The sequence below is a fragment of the Procambarus clarkii genome, chromosome 26, assembly GCF_040958095.1.
Source record: "Procambarus clarkii isolate CNS0578487 chromosome 26, FALCON_Pclarkii_2.0, whole genome shotgun sequence".
NCBI classification, from domain to species: Eukaryota; Metazoa; Arthropoda; class Malacostraca; order Decapoda; family Cambaridae; genus Procambarus; species Procambarus clarkii.
The window spans coordinates 20,602,443-20,624,915 of NC_091175.1; the positions used below are offsets into that span (position 1 = coordinate 20,602,443).

Sequence of the window (22,473 nt, forward strand, 5' to 3'; positions counted from 1 at the left end):
TGGACTGCTCGAAGGGCGGATTATTCCCGCCTCTTGTAGCTTATTGAATTCAGCACGTGCTACCGCCAGTCGTTCCGGTGCCAGGCGGCGTGGTCTGGCGAAGGTAGGTGCTCCCGTTGTAGTAATGTGATGCGTAATCGTATGCTGCACCTCTGGTCGAGGGCTGGCAGGTTGGGTCACATCTTTGAATTCATCCAGGAGTGCTTGAAGTTCCGTAGATGCGACTGGGGTGACGATGTTAACTTGTGTAGAGGTACTAGGAGAGGCTCGAAGTACTGCACCTGCGGGATCCACCATAAGTCGATGGTGTTGCAGGAAATCCCATCCAAGAATGGGTTGTTCCACATCCGCTATGAGGAAAGTCCACGTAAAGCGACCCAGAGAGGCGAACTCGAGAACCAGGGCGCGGGTCCCATATGTACGGACGGACGTACCATTGGCGGCTCGTAAGTCCAAACCAGGAGTACGGGTTGGTTTGACCAGTGGGGGAGGCAACACGCTAGCTGCTGCACCTGTGTCAACGAGGAAACGGCGTTTGGTTATGACGTCAGATATGTAGAGCAGTGTAGTGTTTGAAATGGCGGGGTCACTGGCCGTTAACAGTCCCCGCCGAAGTAGTTTCCCGACCAGGAACAAGGAGCCCTACAGTTGCGGGCTTGGTGTCCGAACTTCTGGTGGTAAGAACAAAGCTTTCCCCGACGTTCTCGCTGTCGCCTAGAGACCGATACTGGATTCGCATGGTACGTTTTCCCTGGGTGGACGAAACGCCGGTTCTGGAGGACGTCGAGTTGTTGGGTGTCTGTAGTCTGCTGTGTATCACTGAGGTGGGACAATATAGTGTTATCAGACGTCGTATGAAGCCGGTCTGCCAGTGTAGCCAGCTGGGCTAATGGGGTGTCGTCAGCCATACTGAATAGGGCCGGTTGAATGTGTTTTGGACAGAGTTGTATCCACAGTGATCTCACAATCTCGCTGGGGGCTGGGCCAGTTGCAGTATGCATCACATACTTAATATGCCGCAGAAGCTGAGCTGGTGTTTTGTCTGCTAATCTTTTGTCAGTGAGGAGTTGGTCCCTTTGTTGAATGCGGCGTTTCATTGCTGCCTGTAGAAGAGCGGCCTTCAATGCAGTGTACGTCCTGGTGTCCGGTGATGGCGCGGTGATGACAGCGGAGGCAGTGTGCATAGCCTCCGAGGGAAGTGTTGGCAGGGTACAGGCATATCGGGCTTTCTCAGTCGAAATTTCGTGAAGGTCGAAAATAGCCTCCATCTGCATGAACCAAGATTCTGGCTCATCTGCGTTGTATGCTGGAAACCTGGTAGATAAATCCATGGCGAAGATCTAGTTTGTGACTAGGTGTTCTTTTTCACTCACTGGGTCACCAATGTAACGGTTCTATTGTTACGTAAAGTATGGTGACAAATAAACACAGACACTAAGATACTATATATATATTTGGTCGAATATACAGAAGTACACAGGTGATACTTTGGTGTGAGTTGAGCGCACTGAGCGTCGGTACAGTATCTCGCAAGTGTCTGCTCTAGACCACACTTGAAAGTAGACTAGCCAATGTTCGCTACACCGCTGCTTATATGCCCGGGCAACGCCTCACCTCATTCATCTCCAAAGGTTGACAGGAATATTAACAATGCATTTGGAGCGAGTATATTATTGGGATAATCTACTCGCTACAATATATACGAAACGTACAAAATTTGTGTCCGAAATGGTAAAAATGTGTGCGATCCGTCTTCTACAAATACAAATATTTATTCAGGTAAAGTACATACATAGATACAAAACGTTGATGGATTTATAGATAGAGCTAGTACATACAATGCTTAAAGCCACTATTACGCAATGCGTTTCGGGCAGGAAAGTACTTTTCTGTAGTGTTCTGTAGTACTAGTAGTCAGTCTAACGTGTACTCACCTATTTGTACTTGCGGGGGTTGAGCTTTGGCTCTTTGGTCCAGCCTCTCAACTGTCAATGTCAACTGTCAGAGTATACGAATACACTCTGGCTACCTGTCCCCCGATACCATGAATTATTATAAGACCAGACGCGCACTAGCAAATCTGAGTACACCACAAGGATATCTTCCAATATTCGTGAGTGCTGCAGTTAGTTCTTCACAATTCACTATCCATACTTTCTCCTGGTTCAACAGTTTTCATATTTATTTTTATATTTCAAATTTTCAACGCGTTTCCTTTCATTTACCTGAGGACCAATATGTCTAGTTGCCTCAACGAGGACTGGAAACCCACGGAACCGCCTACCCGCCGAAACCCTTAATGCCAAAACTGCTGAACTTTAAAATCCAATTGGAAAAAAATCCTCATGGCAAATGTGGGGGGACCTTTGACAAGCCACCTGCTTCCTGTCCTCGTCGAGGCCACTAGAGTTATAATGACCCTCAGGTACATTCAGGTAAATATGTTGCAAGTATACTGTCAGCCCCGTAACACAGAGTAGTAGTAGGCATCCATCAGTCTCAGGAGACTATGGTGTTGTGCTCTGGTTCAAGTTCAATTATGTTTATTGAGACAAGAAAAAATACATCTCAAAATGATAGAGTAGCTTAGGCTATTTCAACCCCCCTCTACTTCAAGTCCCTCAAGGGACGCACAATTCAGTGAGTACAAATACACAAATCACAATACAAGAATCCCATTTAACATTGCAGGTTAATATAGTAAGCACAGCATTTAAGTGTTACACTCTTGGGGCAAAATTCTTGTAGCTCCTAAGTATACTGTCTATCATACCATTATCACACATCCAAACAATTTTATGTGGTACCCTACTTATTTCCTTATTTCTATAGTTATCAATAAGTTGACACACTAATACATAATGTTCTAAGGTGTGGGCGTGCGGCATACTACATAATTTACACTCCTTATCTTTTTCACTGACATCAACACCGTATTGCCAGATATATTTGTATCCTACTCTTGATCTCATGTAAATTGAATCCTTCCAAGTAGACTTTCCTCTACCATAGACGAAGGACGAATTTGTTTTTATTATTGAATAATTCTTAAGTGTGTTACTACTGTTCACCATTGCCATTCTTTTTACCATTTCTTCATCTTCTTGGATCATCTTGATTCTTGTTTTTATTTATTGCAAGGTTAACTGACATATAACATCAACAAGAGTTTTTTCCGTGGCTCTCTTCGCTATCTCATCAACTACCTCATTCAACAGTATTCCCACATGTGAAGGAATCCACATGAATCTGGTTGTTGGTCTGGAGTGGCCTCACCAGGGCGCAAAGCCAGAGTAGGTTGATATGGAGGAGAAGCTGTTACCCATGCAACAGAGTAGTGGTAGGGTTATTGGTAGTTCACACAAACTATTATTATTATCACCATTTACCACGGTACATAAAGGAACGACCTATTACCCATATCTGTATTTGATCCCTCATGCTCTCTTCTGATGTTATATAATAATAATAATAATAATAATAATAATGATTTTTATTTAAGCAAAAATACATACATGCATACATTGGATATAAGAATATTGTATGAATCATAAGTAGGGGCAAGTACAATGCCTGAAGCCACTAATACGCACAGCATTTCAGGCATCAAACTGAAAACAAAATATAAGACTTAAAACTAAATGAGATAAAAAAATAATGAATTGAAGTATATGAATAGAAATAAAATGCCAATTTCTACACGATGATTGGAACAGCAAAAATTGCAACAGAACACATTAATTTTACAACAAAAATAGAAGGAATACAATATTTTATTAATTTTTTACATGACAGAAACAGCAGTAGTAGTACAGGTTCAGTAATTAATATTCAATAACAGTAAAACATAGTTTGGCATTTAGGAAGTAAGGTAGATTACATAGCGTTTATAAGTTTCTCCTTTAAACTGGTTGAGAGAAGGACAGTCTTTTGATGTAGTTAGGAAGGTCATTCCACGTTTTGGGACCCTTGATTTGCCGAGTAGATAAGGAATGTTATTGTCTCTGGTAGGTTCTGTCACATGCTCTATGAGAAAAGAGTTCTGTACCAGGTCATTGTTCTTCCGCTTATGATGTTAGATTCAGCTAGTCTCTTGTAAAGACTTGGGCTTCCTCTGCTGCATTGATCACCTTGTGCAGATCAGTAATTTCTGCTGTGGCCGTGTCAGCCCTATAGTATACTCCCATTGTTAGTTTGCTTCCGTTTTAAGCTAGTATATTGCGCAATACAGATTCTGGGGATCCCATGGTGTTTAATTCTTAAATGCTAGTTGCATTCAAGCCCTGTTTAATTTATACGAATACAGTGGATACAGCATCACACCACCTGCAACCGATGTTCTGTCCTCTCTGAAAGGCGCTAATTAAGCCAGTATGACAATATTTTATTATTTTTTATTTTTTTTACATGCAAACATGCAATTTAAATACAATAAAAACAAGAAAAGTACATAGAAAACATAACAAAACAAAACAATAAAGCACCGGCCAGAAGGGCCGACAGCACAGGACAACAAATAAACACGAGAAATGCAAGAGCATACATCAAAATAGAAAACAATGTCAAACAAGCAAGCACAGTAACATTATAAAACAAAACAGTATAAAACAAAACAAACATCAAGAGGTATAACATGAAACAGAACAAGACCTCCGAATGCATGATAGAGCTGATAAGTTAGCCAAAGAATCTGCCTTTAAAGTAGGCGTTGAGTGTAACCTTGGATTGTCAATGAGCAATCTGAGAGCAGCAGTACACCGAGAACTTCAAGATCTTGTAGATCTGAGGCAAAGTGAAATTGACACTAGTAATTCCCTCTATCATCATACTATGGGATCTACATACTATGTAGATGTCATCTGACTTAGAAATGGCGAATGAATTTAATAGCTTCTTTTCATCGGTTGGTGCTAACCTTGCAAGTAAAATCCCACAGACTCAGACACATATCAACACATATCTCTCAGGCAGCTATCCAAACTCTCTTCTCCTCTCACCAGTCAGCCCGTCAGATGTTGTGTCCATCATACACTCACTAAAAACCAAAGCTGGGAACATCAGTGAAATCCCATCCATTGTATACAAGAGCGCCTCCCATGCCCTTGCACCACCTATAGCTCTGCTGTTCAACAAATCCCTTGAGTGTCATACTTCCCTGATATCCTTAAAAACGCAAGAGTAACGCCAGTTCATAAAGGAGGTAATCCGTCAGACATAAACAACTACAGACCAATATCGAACCTACCCATACTATCAAAAATATTTGAAAAAATTATCTACAAACAGCTCTACTGCTATCTCGTAAAATTCGACATTCTTAGCCCCTGTCAGTTTGGCTTCCGCTCTCAAAAGAGTACCAACGATGCAATTATTAGTCTCCTTGATATAATTTACTCAGCCCTTGACAAAAATGAGTTTCCAATTGGACTCTTCATTGACCTGAGAAAGGCCTTTGATACTGTTAATCACGATTACCTCTTATGTAAACTCCATCATTATGGAATCCGAGGCCATGCACTGGACTATATCCAATCCTATCTTAGTGATAGACACCAATGTGTAGCCATCAATAATATAATCTCTCCCATTCTACCAATAACCGTTGGAGTGCCACAGGGCAGCATCTTGGGACCCCTACTATTTCTTATATACATTAATGATCTGCCTAATGTCTCTAACATTCTGAAACCTATTTTGTTTGCTGATGATACTACCCTCATTTACTCCAACCCCAACCCACATACACTAAATGATGATGTTAATAATGAACTAAAATAAGTCCACTTATGGATGTCAACCAACAAACTAACACTTAACATAGAAAAGACCTACTACATCCTATTTGGAAGCAAATCTACAAATGCAATTCAGCTTCAGATTGACAATGTAAACATTAGCAATAAAAATGATGGAAAGTTTCTTGGCATATTCCTAGACAAGAGACTCAACTTCAGTACCCACATACAACACATAACTAAGAAAGTCTCTAAAACAGTTGGTATACTCTCCAAAATCAGATATTATGTTCCTAACTCTGCTCTCATCTCTCTATATTATGCACTAATCTATCCCTATCTCAACTATGGTATCTGTGCATGGGGTTCAACCACTGCAAACCACCTCAAGTCCAACATCACCCAGCAAAAATCTGCTATCAGAATAATATAAAATTCTGCTTTCAGACAACACACAGCCCCCTTGTTTAACTCCCTAAACATGCTAAACATAATCTCACTCCACAAATTCTCCTGTGTCAACGTACTACATTTACAAAACCCTGTTCTTAAATGCAAATCCTTGTCTGAAACTCTTCCTGGACAGATGTAATAGGACCCATTATCACCACACCAGAAATAAATATCTCTTCGATATCCCCAGAGTTAAACTTAATCTGTGTAAACACTCTATGCAAATAAAGGGACCCCAGTTTATGGAACTCACTCCCTACTGAATTGAAAAGCTGTCCAACTTTTACATCATTCAAAATCAATACTAAAAAGTACCTAATTTCATCTTCATAGTTTTTTCACTTTTTGCCTTAAAATTGCACTGTATCTATTGCTACCCAATCTCCCAACCTTTATGTTCCCAATTTGAACATATTTACCATTGAGATCATTGCTGTTTTCTTATATGTGCTGCCAATCTGTTGTATGGTGTTTATAAATCTTGTTATCTGTATCTTTTGCTACCCAGTCTCCCAATCTTTATGTACCCATTCTGAACATCTTTACCATTGTGATCATGGCTGTCTTATATGTGCTGTCAATCTGCTGTATGGTGTCTATTAATCTTGTTTAAATTACTAATCAAGCTGTCAATGTAATCAATCAGAGCTTTAATATAATGTGCTTTAATATACTTATCTCTCTCATCTCATTTTTCTCTTGTAATGTATCTTTCATTTATCAATTCTGATTGAAATTACCTACTTAAAATTATCTGCTAGATTAAAGACCTGCCCGAAACGCTGCGCGTACTAGTGGCTTTACAAGAGTGTAAATACTGTACTATCCAATGTATTCTCACAAACCCAATGTACCTTCTTGTATATATATAAATAAAATAAAATAAAATGTAGATACATACTACATCATATCATAGGGAGCCGAGCGGACAGCACGCTGGACTTGTGATCCTGTGGTCCTGGGTTCGATCCCAGGCGCCGGCGAGAAACATTGGGCAGAGTTTCTTTCACCCAATGCCCCTGTTACCTAGCAGTAAAATAGGTACCTGTGTGTTAGTCAGCTGTCACGGGCTGCTTCCTGGGGGTGGAGGCCTGGTCGAGGACCGGGCCGCGGGGACACTAAAAAGCCCCGAAATCATCAAGATAACCTCAAGATAAGATACTATCATGCAAGAGGAGCCACACATCTATGGATCATCCAATAAAATCAGCAGACTTCTAGATGTTACTACTGCTCGGCTTAGACTCGGTTACAAGTATCTCTGGGAATTCTCATTATCTGCTGATGTAGACCTGACCAAATGTAAACTGTATCAACAAAATTATTCGCACACCCTCCGTCACTATGTGATGGAGTGCGAAAAGATACGTGAATTTAGAGAGAATTCTATAACCAATGTTCCAGCGATGTGTAAATATTTCATTCAAAATGATCTGCTACCAGAAATTTTAGCCAAATATCCCCAGTTTGCTAACTGTAGGTAGTAACCGAGTGATTGTAACCTATCCACCGCTGCCCACTGGATGGGGGGCGGTGTGCAGGACAAACATAAATTGTGACACTAGCTCTCCACATATGTCAGTTGCTTAATTTAGAACCTGTACTTGAGGTCGATCTCGAACCCATTGTTGATGTGACGACTTATATTGAATTTTGTAACTAGCTCATCAAGATTGTAACTTGCTTAGCTAAATGAATTGTGGGGTTCAGTCCCTGAGCCCATTATGTGCCTCTGTAACCCTTTCCACTACCGCCCACAGGATGGGTATGGGGTGCATAATAAATGAACTAAACTAACAAGAAAATCACAATAAACAACAAAACAAAAATAACAAACAAGTACAACATGTAATGCAATAATAAAACACCAGCGCAAGATACATCACAGAAACAAGACATGAATAAAAACACACACAAAACCAACAGCCTCGCAACAAACAAAGGGAGAGACCAAAATATACAATACTAATAAACAAGCAATCCATGCAATCAAGAAAACAAAACATAGTAACATACACAACAACAAACAAGCACCGGCCTGAAGGACCGAGAACAAAACACAACATAAAGGACATCATGAAATAGAACAAGAAAATCGCACAGCACACAAGCCAAAAATAAAAACAAAAAAATAATAATAAAAAAATAAAAATAAAAACAAAAAACAACACAGTCTAGCAATGCATAAGTAAAACACACATGGCAAAGTAACAACACAAAAGCAAATACAGGAATAAAAACACCCTCACCAAAACACCGGCCTCGCAACAAAGAAGGGAGAGGCACGGGTACACAATACAAAAGGCCATAGGGGCACACAACACTACAGTAACATGAAATCAGCTTACATATTTGCCCGGGAACAAGATCCGGGGGAACAGCACACTGAACGCCTCCCAATGCAACCACCTCCCCAAAGAGGCTTGACCCTCCACCGGGGAAGCCATGTCATCCGGAACCCCGGCAACAAACACCCTTAAACAGGGAACCCAGACGGTGTCACTCCGGAGGTGAGTAACCGCCACCCTACTCCATACACCGGGAACCCGCCCACCATGAAAGTCCTCCGGCCTTTCAGACAGCAGGGACTCGGCAACCACAGCCTCCAGGTCCCCAAGGCGCAACCCCGCAGGAGAGAGCCGGACAGAGGGCATCAGCGGTCACGGGCACACCACCAGACGACTGCAGGGAACCAGGGCGGCGCGCATCCTTTCGTAGTCACTACCAGGCCACGCCCAACACCAGCATCCGCACTATCCCTGGCAGCGGAAGCCACCACACCCCACTGCGGAGAGCCCCCTGGCGGGGAAGGAACAGAAGGCACACCCGAGACACGGGCACCAGCAGGCACATGTACCTCCGCCACCACCAACCGCGGAGACAACGACGCATCCGGATCCACACTGTCAACACCCGAAGACCCACAGTCACTGAAGTCCCCAACATCGGCCCAGGCAGTAGACGAACGCCTGGAACGTTTGGACTCCGGCCAGATATCGTCAGAGCCGGAAGCGGACCCAGAAACACGGGCACCACTAGCCGGACGAACCGACGGCCGACTGCAGAACGGCAGCAGCCTCTACCACAGGGGAAACCGGACCACCCACAGCAGGATGCTCCGCAGCCACCCTAGCACCCAGCACAGTAGGGATCTGAGGTGAGGATGCAGGGCCAGACTCAGCAGCCGAAGACGAGGGAGCAGACGGCGATGCCTCACATATATCACATATATGGGGCCTCGTAGCCTTGTGGATAGCGCGCAGGATTCGTAATTCTGTGGCGCGGGTTCGATTCCCGCACGAGGCAGAAACAAATGGGCAAAGTTTCTTTCACCCTAAGTGCCCCTGTTACCTAGCAGTAAATAGGTACCTGGGAGTTAGTCAGCTGTCACGGGCTGCTTCCTGGGGTGTGTGTGTGTGTGGTGTGGGAAAAAAAAAGAAAGTAGTTAGTAAACAGTTGATTGACAGTTGAGAGGCGGGCCCAAAGAGCAAAGCTCAACCCCCGTAAAAACACAACTAGTAAACACAGGGAGCACCAGGAAGGCCCACTGGAGCAGCAGGGCCAATGACAGGAGCAGGAGTAGCAACCGACGGCACCACAACATCCGGAGGAGGGTCTGCGACAACCGGGGAAACGTCGGGCGACGCTGGGGGAGCCTCATCAGCTAGCTGGACGTTCACCTCCTCAACCCCCAGAGTCGTCCTCCAGAGGGAGCGGCGGGAAATCCTCTTCTCGGAACAAGTTGATGGGGGCAACCGGAGCCGCAACGCACCCGTCAGCCTGATGCCCCATCAAGCCACACCGGAAACAGGTACGGGGTTGCCGGGCATAGTACACACGGACGTAGTACCCCATAAGCCGGACCGAAGATGGAATATCCGACCGCAGGCGCATCCCCAAGGTGCGAATGTTCGTCCGCCTACCTGCATACCGCCCTGAGGAGAGCGTGTTCACCCGCACACTGACGACTACTCCATACCTCTGAAAGTAACGTCGGAGGAGGTCCTCGGGAAACTCCAGGGGCGCCCCATGCACTCTGACTTAAGTCAGAGCACCACTACGGTCCGAGATGGACACAGAGCCGGCAATGGCAACGAACGCCCCGATCGTAACGACGGAGGAAGTCACGGTACTACTCCTCCATCACAAACTTGATAACAACCCGGTGGGAAGTTACCAGCTCAACACCGTAGACGGCCATCACAGGAACACGGAGCATGTCGCACATAACCATTTCAATGTCCGCATACCCAGCACGACCAGTAAACTCCAGACCCACGGAGTTTACCCGTACAATAGGAGGAAGATGTCCTCCCATAGCAAGCTCGCCACGTCAACACCCAGCCAGTCAGCAACAGCAGGGGAGGGGCAGAGATGTCGCCCACACCTCCTGGCGACGAAAACGGCAAACAGCCCAAACCACCAGAGGCCAGGCGATACGTCTGTACCTCACGGCAGCTCCAGGTGGACTCAATTTTAGGTAGAGTATGAGAATATCTTATAATGTCCGCGAGAGAATGAAATAGTTACTAAGCTTATCAATAATTTCAGTTGTTTGTAAACAACAGAGAAAACGTTTCTTCGCTTGATAACGACTTGTGACCACTTTTACGAAATTGAAAGTGGAATTGAAATTGAAATAAGTTTATTGAGGTAAAATACACACAAAGGGATGAGGAAGCTCAAGCTATTCTCACCCCGTTCAGTACAACTTATTTATACATATATAGACACACATCACAAACAATAAACATATTGCCGAACATTTTGAGAGATAAACATATACAATTCCTACTTAACACAAGTAGTATGGTATACTTTTACGAATACTAACGGTCCCATTCATTGTTATGGATCCATAGGCCCAACCATGGTTCTATTGTCCCTACCATAGTTATAGTGATCTATTGTTCCAACCATAGCTAGAGTTCTATTATTATTTATGGTCATTTAAACATTACCCTCAATACGTACTCGGTTAAGTTGCCTAAGAATTCATTCAATCCCAATGTAAGTCTGATAAGATTCTGAGTTTTATCTGGAGTCCTTCATATAAATATATGCATTAAGTTTGCTGTATCAAATCTATTCATCATCGTAGTTAAATGTAATTTATTTTAAATAATTTTTATTAATTTTATTGCCATTTATGAATGACATATTTGTTTTGATAAACATTAAGCTCTCACCCGCAAAAAAAACTCGTTGCCTCTCAACACCTGCAAAATATACGTTACCCTTAAAATACCAATTTAAAAACGGTACACAGTTTGTAAATGTCAATTTTTTTGTAAATAAAGTCAGTATTAATGGATAAATTCAAGGTTGTTATTGTGGAGTGGAGATGTGGAGAGGACGGGCGGTAGTGGTGGGTAAGCGACCGGGAGCTGTTGTCTGCCGAGTGGTCGTGGAGGGTCCGTGTGGCCTTCGTGAGTCATCCCCCCTGAGTCATCTGTGAGTCAGCCTCGCCACAGGTGAGTCTGCCTCCACTTGCCTCATGACGCGCGCTGCCTTGTGTACTACTACTGCTGCTGCTGCTGCTGCAGGGGGGGTGGTGGAGCCCGCGGCGGCCGACATTTTCCCCCGCCAGGGTTCACATTTGTGGCCGCCAGCGAGGCTTGGCATGGGGTATGTGGCACTCTTATAACTAGTAAGTGCCTCGCCCCGGGTGCCAGGGTGAGTGGTTAGGGCCGTGCTGAGTGGTGTTGGGTGCAAGGGTGAGTGGTTAGGGCCGTGCTGAGTGCCAGGATGAGTGGTTAGGGCCGTGCTGAGTGTCAGGATGAGTGGTTAGGGCCGTGCTGAGTGCCAGGATGAGTGGTTAGGGCCGTACTGAGTGCCAGGATGAGTGGTTAGGGCCGTGCTGAGTGCCAGGATGAGTGGTTAGGGCCGTGCTGAGTGCCAGGATGAGTGGTTAGGGCCGTGCTGAGTGCCAGGATGAGTGGTTAGGGCCGTGCTGAGTGCCAGGATGAGTGGTTAGGGCCGTGCTGAGTGCCAGGATGAGTGGTTAGGGCCGTGCTGAGTGCCAGGATGAGTGGTTAGGGCCGTGCTGAGTGCCAGGATGAGTGGTTAGGGCCGTGCTGAGTACCAGGATGAGTGGTTAGGGCCGTGCTGAGTGCCAGAATGAGTGGTTAGGGCCGTACTGAGTTACGTCCTGAGTGTTTGGTGCCAGGATGAGTGGTTACGGTGGTGCTGAGTGCCAGGATAAGTTGTTACGACAGTGCTGAGTGGCATCCTGAGTGTTGGGTGCTAAGATGAGTGGTTAGGGACGTGCTGAGTGGTGTCCTGAGTGTTGGGTGCCAGGATGAGTTATTACGGGGTGCTGAGTGGCATCCTGAGTGTTTGGTGCCAGGTTGAGTTGTTATGGGGTGCCAAGTGCTAGGATGAGTTGTTACAGCAGTGCTGAGTGGCATCTTGAGTGTTGGGTGCCAGGATGAGTTGTTACAGTGGTGCTGGTTGCCAGGATGAGTTATGGCAGTGCTGAGTGCCAGGATGAATTATGGCAGTGCTGAGTGCCAGGATGAGTTGTTACAGCAGTGGCCGTGAGTGTAAGGTGTCATGATAGTGTGGTGGTCGTGATGAGTTAGTGCGGTGGTCGTGAGTGTAAGGTGTCGTGACAAGTTAGTGTGGTGGTCGTGATGAGTTAGTGCGGTGGTCGTGAGTGTAAGGTGTCGTGACAAGTTAGTGTGGTGGTCGTGATGAGTTAGTGCGGTGGTCGTGAGTGTAAGGTGTCAGGACAAGTTAGTGTGGTGGTCGTGATGAGTTAGTGCGGTGGTCGTGTGTGTAAGGTGTCGTGACAAGTTAGTGTGGTGGTCGTGATGAGTTAGTGCGGTGGTCGTGAGTGTAAGGTGTCGGGACAAGTTAGTGCAGTGGTTATGTGTGTAAAGTGTCGGGATCAGTTGGTGCAGTGGGGCCTAGTGTCAGGTGATGGCCACCAATGTAACTGATGAGCATGTAGTACTAAATACTGTACTGTACATGTCCTGGCCCAGGCTAGGGTGGGCAGTCAGTCCTTATTATCCACCCAAAGATTTTCTTTGGCTTCTCTTCTCTGAAGTGTTTGGGGCTGGCTTCCCTTGAGGGCTTCCTTGCTTGTGGTTTTCACCCAAGGTAGGTCTGTTTGTTTTTTGGCTTTTAGTCTTCCCTGGTGTTGGGAGTACATTTTGGCTGGGAGAGCACACTGGAGATTGAGCGTCCTAACCGTCCAAGTTTGTTGTGGAGTTGCATCCTGGGAAGGTCAATTTGACCTTGTGAAGGGAACCTCAGTATAACCCTAATGTGTATAAATACACTCAAGCTGCCTGTCCCTTGACACCATGAATTAAATATTAAAATTCACATTATACCCAAGGTAATATTGGCTGTGTTCATTACTAGCTTTTTCTCTGCAACATGTCAGCCACAAGGCAGATTTCCTGATTTACACTAGGTTGTAAATATCATGCCCACAACTATACCATGTAACACGGAACACACACACAGTCAATAAAAGCTGCGCTTGAGTTGTCATGTGGTTAGATTCCTAGATTAATGCTATGCAGGTCATTCTTAAAAGTTCTGTATTATAGATGAAAATAGGGTGCAAAAGATTTTGCAAAAAGCTTGCAAAAGTTCACTTCTTACCAAGCTCTTGCTCAACAAGATATCTTTTAACATTAATATTTAATTTTCTTGTACTTTTCAGCTTCAAATTTAAAACATAATCCAAAAAGTTCATAAGACACAAGAATGTAGGTAAATTTGAGCCTGATTTAGACTGCATATAACCCATTCTGCCCGAAATGCTATGCGTGCTAGTGGCTTTACAAGAATGTAAACCTCTGTAAACAAGTCTCTGTACTTTCATGAACCCAATGTACTGTACCTTCTTGTATATAAATAAATAAATATATATTAGCAATTTTCAGTGATAACCAATGGGAATCTGAGATCAGATCACATTACAAAATACAGTACTGTAATTTTAAAGTATTATAGGAATGATTTTTAAACTAATTTTGTAGGCCTTATGTAAGTTGAAGATGGAGTGTACCAACCTGTTGGATGCAGTAGGGTGGTATGTCATCCAAATCAGACTTGTTTGCTGTCTTTTTTTATATTATTTTGTACCACAGATGTGGCCACACATTTACAATGCTAACCACCATATATACATTTTCTTCTGTCCTCCATGGACAGGGTGAGAGATTTGTCAAACATACAGTTCAGGGATTTATTGAACAATCGACCACAGAAGGTGATTGTAGTGCTTTTAGAATGCTAGGCTAGGCTACATATGTAAATACATAGATACACAGATTTATGTATGCTACATAAAGTGTTTGATGTATCTTTTACATAGTGTCATTAATGTGCATTTACAAAGGTGAAACGTAACTCTGATCAGCTTCCACATATACTTTATACACATACAGTACATACACACACATATACATATATACACACACATACATTTGTCTGATTTTACTCTGACAGGGTGAGATAGCTGGTAGAGAAACTAGTGTGCAATTAACAACTTAACCACTGAAGGTGATTAAGATGCTTTTACGAGCTCAGGTTATATAGTTACATCACATACATACATTGTATAATTGATACATTACTTGGTCAATCTAGGGTACAAGTCCAATATATCAAGTGTTCCAGTACTCATATAGTAGTTACAGAGTTCAGCATACCTCAGCCCAGGAGGGCAAAAGTTACTCAATATGGGATATTCTACAATATAATGTTCAAGGGAGTGCATGTTTTCTCTTTCACGAAGTTGACACATTGTGCACTCAACATTTGGGGTTTGAGAAAGCTGCCAGATACGTTTATATTCCAGGTGAATTCTAGCAACTATAACATCACATTGCCGAGTTCTTGCTCTATTAGTCCCATATGTGAATGTCTCGCAATATCTATCATAATATTTAATTGAAACGCCCATATCAATTTCTACTACTGGTTTTCTACAGACTGTCTTTGCAAGCATATCAGTGTCATTGTCATCTACTGACTGGCTGGGAAAGTGATACCTTTAGGGATAAAAGATTGTTCTGGGCTATCATTCCACATTTTCTTTCAACATCTGATCAACTGTGTCAACCACACGTGTTGCTGTATAGAAGGCAGCAATAGAAGTTAATGTGCCTTTAACTGGTGTGATGGGCTTAAAATAATCTTTAATGCTAGTTTACCTTGCTAGACTCTTGCTTCACCCGGAAAATTTCATAGCAAAGAGCCGCAGCATTCTTTTTTACCATCCCAGTTTGCAAACTACCTTCATAATTTGGATCCATTTCTGTTGCAGTTTGCATCACCCTGTTGACTTCTGCAAATAACTTCTGTTATCTGTTTATCTTAAAAGTGGTCCCATTCTGTTCTGCTTTCTCTGCCAGCTGCACCAAATTCTCCACAGACATTGTTCTCATGGGGTCATTGACTAGTTTATGTACTCTCCTTGCAAATCATTGAAACCTTCTCCAAACCTTTGACCAAGTCTCACAATCTTTGCAATTTTGGAGGCTGTAACACACCTCAGGAGTCATGCATGCACTCCTTCCACATTTTCCACCAAAAGCCATTCATGGTCATGCTTTTCACTTCATCTCGTGCTTTGCTGGTGCCCATCATAGCATTCATGATGCAATTCTTCCAAAATTCTGATGTATTAGTAACTCGTCTGTAGCATGTACACACTGGGCAAATGTCATCCTAATCAATTTTATTGTGGTGGTGTTGATGTAGCAAAAACAAGACCTTAACATTTGGGTGAAGGTCTGGTAAGTCAACTCAAAGTCATTGGGCACAATACAAAATGAGCTATGCCTTAAAATGAAGGCTCATTTCATGGCAATAGCTTTTGATCTCGATGCCGAACTCATGGACAAGGTGGTCATCAAAGAATACTTTTATCATCCAAGCTTTATTTCTTTTCACTGCACTGGAAAAATAGTATGACAATGACATTCAAGAAACTGGAATTAAGAGTGGTAATTCAGCGGAGACTTAAACTTAAATGCCCCTCTGCATTCCATCAAAGGAGAATAGTTACACTATTTGTTGACACTTTGTAACTTGGGAACTTTATCTCTTGAGATTGCTTCCAGTTTAACCCAGTTTTTATGAGCATTAAACACTTGCTGCAGTGTGTAGCCACCAGCTTCAATAGTATCCTTCAGCTCCTCAGGGTATGATACTTGGTCATGGCTGCTACATCAGCACTTGCAGGTTAAACAGTGAACTTAACATCACAAAACTGTTGGTGCTTTGTAAACTGATGACACCAACTGTTGCTGGTGTAAAAATAATTTACTTATGTTTGTGAACCACCTTCATGCATTGGTGTTGTGTCTTTAAGGCCTTGGTAAAGATAATACTAAAATTAAATGGTACCCCTCTGTCGAATCTACATTTTCAGCCAAGTTGCTAGTAATTTTTCCATTTTCTCAGGACTTCTCACACTTAAGTCAGTTGAACATTGCAATCATTGGGAGCCGGTCGGTCGAGCGGGACAGCACGCTGGACTTGTGATCCTGTGGTCCCGGGTTCGATCTCGGGCGCCGGCGAGAAACAATGGGGAGAGTTTCTTTCACCCTATGCCCCTGTTACCGAGCAGTAAAATAGGTACCTGGGTGTTAGTCAGCTGTCACGGGCTGCTTCCTGGGGGTGGAGGCCTGGTCGAGGACCGGGCCGCGGGAACACTAAAAAAAAAAAAAAGCCCCGAAATCATCTCGAGATAACCTCAAGATATTGCACTGTATTTGACTTGGATGCTTTAATTCTTCCTGCATCCTTCTTGGTGGTACAAATACTAGACTTGCTCTTGCTGTGATAGCAAAGGGGGTGCAGCAGACTCTTCATTTCCCATTGTAACATCACCCAGTCATCTATTGGGAAACAGCTCAGCAGGCATGGATAATTATCACCATGCACTCACCTAGATGTCCTTGCAGGGGTGGAGCTTTGGCTCTTTGATCTCTTTGATGTATGTATTCACATATACAAACAAATATATATTTTTTTAAGCCAAAAAAAGAGGTTGAATCTTGCCCTCTTTCTCTTGGTAACCCCCCCCCCCCTCTTTCTCTTGGTAACCCCCCCCCCTCTTTCTCTTGGTAACCCCCCCCCCCCCTCTTTCTCTTGGTAACCCCCCCACCCTTTCTTCCATCCACCAATCTACCTGTGTTCCCTACCTTCTGATCACTCTTTCTTCCTCCCTTCTCTCTATTCCCCCCCCCCCACGCCTCTTCTTTCCTTCTCCCTTCTCTCGCTGTCTCTTCTCTTTCTTCCTCCCCATATCTTCTTTCTTTCTCCCTCCCTCATCTCTTTCTGTCTCTTTTGCCCTCTCTTTTTCTCTTCCTCTTCTCTTTCTCTCTTCTCTTTCTCTTCGTCCTCTCTCTTCTCATTCTCTTTAGTTTTTTTCTCTCTCTCTTTTCTCTCTCTCTCTCTCTCTCTCTCTCTCTCTCTTTTCTCTCTCTCTCTCTCTCGCTCTCTTTTTTCTCTCTCTCTCTCTCGCTCTCTTTTTTCTCTCTCTCTCTCTCGCTCTCTTTTTTCTCTCTCTCTCTCGCTCTCTTTTTTCTCTCTCTCTCTCTCTCTCTCTTTTTTCTCTCTCTCTCTCTCGCTCTCTTTTTTCTCTCTCTCTCTCTTTTTTCTCTCTCTCTCTCTCTCTCTCTCTTTTTTCTCTCTCTCTCTCTCTCTCTCTCTCTCTCTTTTTTCTCTCTCTCTCTCTCTCTTTTTTTTCTCTCTCTCTCTCTCTCTCTCTTTATCTTTCTTTATCTCTTTCTTTAAAACTTGGTGCACAAAGCAACTATCTATTATTAATCTCCCAAATAGCTGGACTAGTAGGGGGGACAGGATGTACTTAAGGCATGTATGTATGCCTCACGTGACATACAGGATGCAAGTATTTGGATAAGAAGTGAGTATTTATATCACACTTAAAAATGTCAGAATTGTGACGACCATTATGCTGCCTAGCAGCAAGCTTCCAGAGACTTGAAGGCTGATATCTTTTCTTGTGGAATTTAAGTGTTCTGTATTATTTCTTTGTATGTGTGTGCTCAGCTGCTCTAATGTGTGTTTTATATCAGCAACCACTATTAAACATGCCTTTAAACTCCTTAAGTACTTTATGTATACAGTACTCAAAGCTTGTCATAATTTGCAGGGGTTTGTGAAGTACTGTACTTTCGTCCCTTAGATGGCATAAAGCCAATAAAGGATCCCTCCTAGAAAACCAACATTGAATGAAATGCTCCTTTCTGGTGGGGTCCAGGGAACTTCCTGGGACTCTCACTTCCCACAATTTAGGGAATTTTTGTTTTCCATGCTACTGTATATCACTGGGTTGGGGAAGGGGGGGGGAGGAGGAGGAGGAGGTTTTGTCAACATTGATTCAAGATAAAAAGTGCACAATTCCTGGTGGTTCAGAGGTGGAACTAATGTTAGAATTGCTTCATCATCAAGTGATTTGTGAATCTTGTGGCTTTGCTATTACATTTTCTATGATTTGTTTACCTTTTTGTCAACTGTTTTGACTTCCCCAGTCCTTTCTGGTGGCTGCTTCTGGTTAGGATGATTCACATTTCCCTGCTCTTTACACCTCTATAGAGAGGGGACAGAATTTGGCTCTAGTGCCCTGGTAGATTTATTTATGACTGACTAGGGCCTAGCATAAATCAAATTGGGTGGAGCTTGCCAGGCAGTAAGCACTAGGGAGCCACCAGAACCAATCAGAAAGAGGCGTTTCATTACATTTAACTGTGATTTTTTGATGTGGTGAAGCATTTGGTGGTGCTTGCTTATTCCAAGTTTGCTCCCCAGTCTCATTCTTATTCAGGTCCAGGTGGTGTTGTCCACCAGGTTTCTTTTTCCCTTCCATTGGTCTACGCTCTGAAGCATCTTTGGGCTTCGGAGTCCAGGATTGGTACTGGTGTGTGGGTGACAGGGTCATCTCCAGGGGTGGCACCCCTTCCATGACAGTAACAGATGCAGTTGAGCTGGTGCTTCCCATCAGGGATCTGCTGTCTACTGTTCTGGGGTTTCTCTTGGAAGGGATTCCTCCTTGAAAGGGGGTGGGGGGAAATTCAAGTCTGTCTTCTCTGGCATGGTTTCTGGTCCTGTGTCGAAGCTGGAGCTTCCCTAGGTAGACCTCTTTCTTGGGTCGGTGTGGAACTGGTGGCATCCTTATTATGTGGCCCCATTCACAGTGGATGGCTTTCCGCTGGATTGGGGTCAATGGGGGGTTCCTATATCTCTTCACTCTAGTTTTTGCTCTAGGTTGGCATTGTTTTCTGACAAGATTCTCCTGCTATCTCATTTTCTGGGGGGAGCCCCGTCGGCTCCCCGGAGCTATCCCAGGCTGATATACTAATGTCAGACTTTGGCATCAGTCATGTGTATGGAGTTCTTAGGCCTACCGGGGACCACTGCCAGAACCGGGCCCCCTCAGAGAGGCAAGGGGAGCAATGGCCTATAGAAGCCCCCGTGTAGTTGGAAGCATTCTATGTCTGCCATCGACCGGAACAGGCACCCAGAAAGGTAAGCGCCCCAAAACAAACCCCTATTCTGGTTAAAATTGCTACCTAAAACCGAACTAGTGGATAGAACTCCCCAACCGAAAACAAGCAAACTAGTGTGACGTCACACGCTGCCGCGCCGCTGTCTGCGCAGCTCCCCCCTCCCCGGGAGGGGGAAGGGGGAGCCCCAGACCCCCGCGCCGGCTACCCACACCTCAGTTCTTGAGGCTGATGCTATAGGCGATGGTCGTGTGCTCTGGCTCCGGTGTCGCTACTGCACTGTGCTTTGCGTGTGGTGTTAGTTTTGTGGGTGCGAGAGCCAGGAGTTATCTTCAGTACTCGGGCTGCATGCGCCTAGGGCTGCCTTCCCTAGGTGCCCTGTAAGTACTGCCCTTGGGGCTTGGGGCCACCTTCCACAGGCTCCTCGGGGTCTGCCTCTGCTGGTCCGTTTTACCTTTCGGTTTTTCGGCCGCCTGTTGGGCTCTTGGGTGTTCTGTTCTCCCTTGTTACCGGCAGGTAAGAGGCAGTTTGCACTGGTAGGGGTGCAGGGTGCTGCTCAGCTTGTATTTCCCGACATCGCGGCGCTTCGCCGTTATTTGCGCGCCACAGCTTCTGTGTCCGGGGACGCGCTGTGGGTTGATCCGGTTTCCCTTCTTCCCTGTTCGCGGGTTCGGGTCTCTCAGGTCGTCCGCAGGGTTATTAGGTCCAGCCAGCCTGCGGTCTATCCCCGTGCCCATGACGTTCGTAAGTTCGCGGCTCTTGCTGCCGTCTTTGGGAATATGTCTTGGTCTGATATTCGGGCGCGGGGATAATGGCGGTCGAACAGGGTCCTGGCTGCTCGTTACCTTGTGAATGTCCCTGGGCCTCGTCGGGCCTGTGTTGCTTTGGGTCGGCGGTTGCAGCCAGTTGTCTCGGCTTCGAGTTGAGGGGTGAGCGACGACCGCCTCCCGGGTAAGTCCCTCTTTTTCTGTCTGTGGGTAGTTAGCTCCGGGGAGCCGACGGGGCTCCCCCCAGAAAACCAGCGTTGAATGTAATGAAACGCCATTTTCTGGGTGAGTCCCGGAGGCTCCCCGGCATCCCTCCCTCCCTCCGGTCGGCGGTTTTTCGCGTTTTTGACATCCAGCCTCAAGAACTGAGGTGTGGGTAGCCGGCGCGGGGGGTCTGGGGCTCCCCCTTCCCCCTCCCGGGGAGGGGGGTCTGGGGCTCCCCCTTCCCCCTCCCGGGGAGGGGGGTCTGGGGCTCCCCCTTCCCCCTCCCGGGGAGGGGGGAGCTGCGCAGACAGCGGCGCGGCAGTGTGTGACGTCACACTAGTTTGCTTGTTTTCGGTTGGGGAGTTCTATCCACTAGTTCGGTTTTAGGTAGCAATTTTAACCAGAATAGGGGTTTGTTTTGGGGCGCTTACCTTTCTGGGTGCCTGTTCCGGTCGATGGCAGACATAGACTGCTTCCAACTTCACGGGGGCTTCTATAGGCCATTGCTCCCCTTGCCTCTCTGAGGGGGCCCGGTTCTGGCCGTGGTCCCCGGTAGGCCTAAGAACTCCATACACATGACTGATGCCAAAGTCTGACATTAGCATATCAGCCTGGGATAGCTCCGGGGAGCCTCCGGGACTCACCCAGAAAATGGCGTTTCATTACATTCAACGCTGGTTTTTTGCTAGCCATGCTATGGTTTTTGGCCCTTTGATATTTATGTCTAAACTTTTGCATTAACTTGCAGCTCTCCCTCTTTCAGCAGTTTGGTTCACTAATCAAAGTTTAGTGTGGTATTGGATAGTTACCCATCACTAAATCTCCCTCCTACAGAGGTTATTGGCTTCTGCTTTTTCCTGCCACTGGTGAGTTTCCTTCTGTATTTTGGTCTCTGATGAGATGGCAACAGGGAGGAACCAACAGAGCCCTCCCAGAAAACCAGCGTTGAATGTAATAAAACACCTCTTTCTGGTGGGGTCCTTGGACTCTCCCTTCTTCCAAGTGTGTTGATTTTGCATTTGGTTGGCTCATGCATGACTGGGTAATTGTTCCAGCTGAGCCAGTAGCTTGCTGTGCTGCCATGTGGTGGTTGACAGCTGCTAATGGAGGTTAATGACTTAACTACCAAGTACACTAAATTGTTTTCAGAGTTATTTACATATCTCCCTGTTTTGGTTCCCTCTACCTTATTGGTGGCTTTTTCTGTCAGTGATCTAGTATGTTGACCAAACCACACACTAGAAAGTGAAGAGACGGCGACGTTTCTCCTCCTCATCTGATCTAGCATCCTTTGCTCGCTGTGCCTCTATTAAGAGGCCAGATTTTGACTTGGTCTCTGATAAACTTTTAATGACTCACAAGGGCCTGCTGTGACTCAAATTGTGTGGAACTAACCTGGCAGCTAGCAACAAGGAGCCACCAAGGACCCACCAAAATGAGGCATTTCATTGATTGCATTTAATTCTTTTTACTTGGAGCAGACTTATAACTTGCAATCTTACCCCTGTAGAGCTTTAATATTTAATGAAAGAGAATTTGATTTAATATATTTTGTTCAGTTATTCCAAGTTGTGGTAGGTTGATGATACAGTATAAATGTATGGAATGGCATCTGTGGTAAATTTATATTACAGTACTGACATACACTGTACAGTACAGTAATTATGATACTTTTTATGTGATACTCTCTATGTTAACTTTAATGTTTGTTGACTTTAAAGCAAGGCATCACACCACTTGGTCCTAGTGGTGTGCTAGGATGTGACTAGTTAGAGGATGAGAGCTGTGCCTATGATGTCCTGCATTCCCTAC

At 44.9% G+C, this 22,473-nt stretch overlaps 2 protein-coding genes across 8 annotated transcripts in view; one reads left to right on the forward strand and one right to left on the reverse strand.

Annotated features, from left to right (window-relative positions):
• The window catches only part of NdufA3 (NADH:ubiquinone oxidoreductase subunit A3), a 34,167-nt gene extending 23,835 nt beyond the window's left edge, over positions 1-10,332 (reverse strand). The window contains exon 1 of one of the 2 annotated variants that reach the window (XM_069331957.1): positions 10,168-10,288. In XM_069331957.1, the coding sequence (XP_069188058.1) occupies positions 10,168-10,219 (52 nt within the window). In that variant the 5' untranslated portion in view covers positions 10,220-10,288. Of the gene's footprint in view, positions 1-10,167 lie in introns of both variants that reach the window. The other variant, XM_069331958.1, reaches the window with a different exon arrangement.
• Positions 10,333-11,521: 1,189 nt separating this feature from the next.
• lic (dual specificity mitogen-activated protein kinase kinase lic) overlaps positions 11,522-22,473 on the forward strand; it is a 54,002-nt gene continuing 43,050 nt past the window's right edge. The window contains exon 1 of one of the 6 annotated variants that reach the window (XM_069331947.1): positions 11,522-11,662. The gene's annotated coding sequence lies outside the window, so the exon portion shown is untranslated. Of the gene's footprint in view, positions 11,906-12,061; positions 13,296-22,473 lie in introns of those variants that run through there. The other 5 variants (XM_069331951.1, XM_069331948.1, XM_069331949.1 and 2 more) reach the window with 5 other exon arrangements.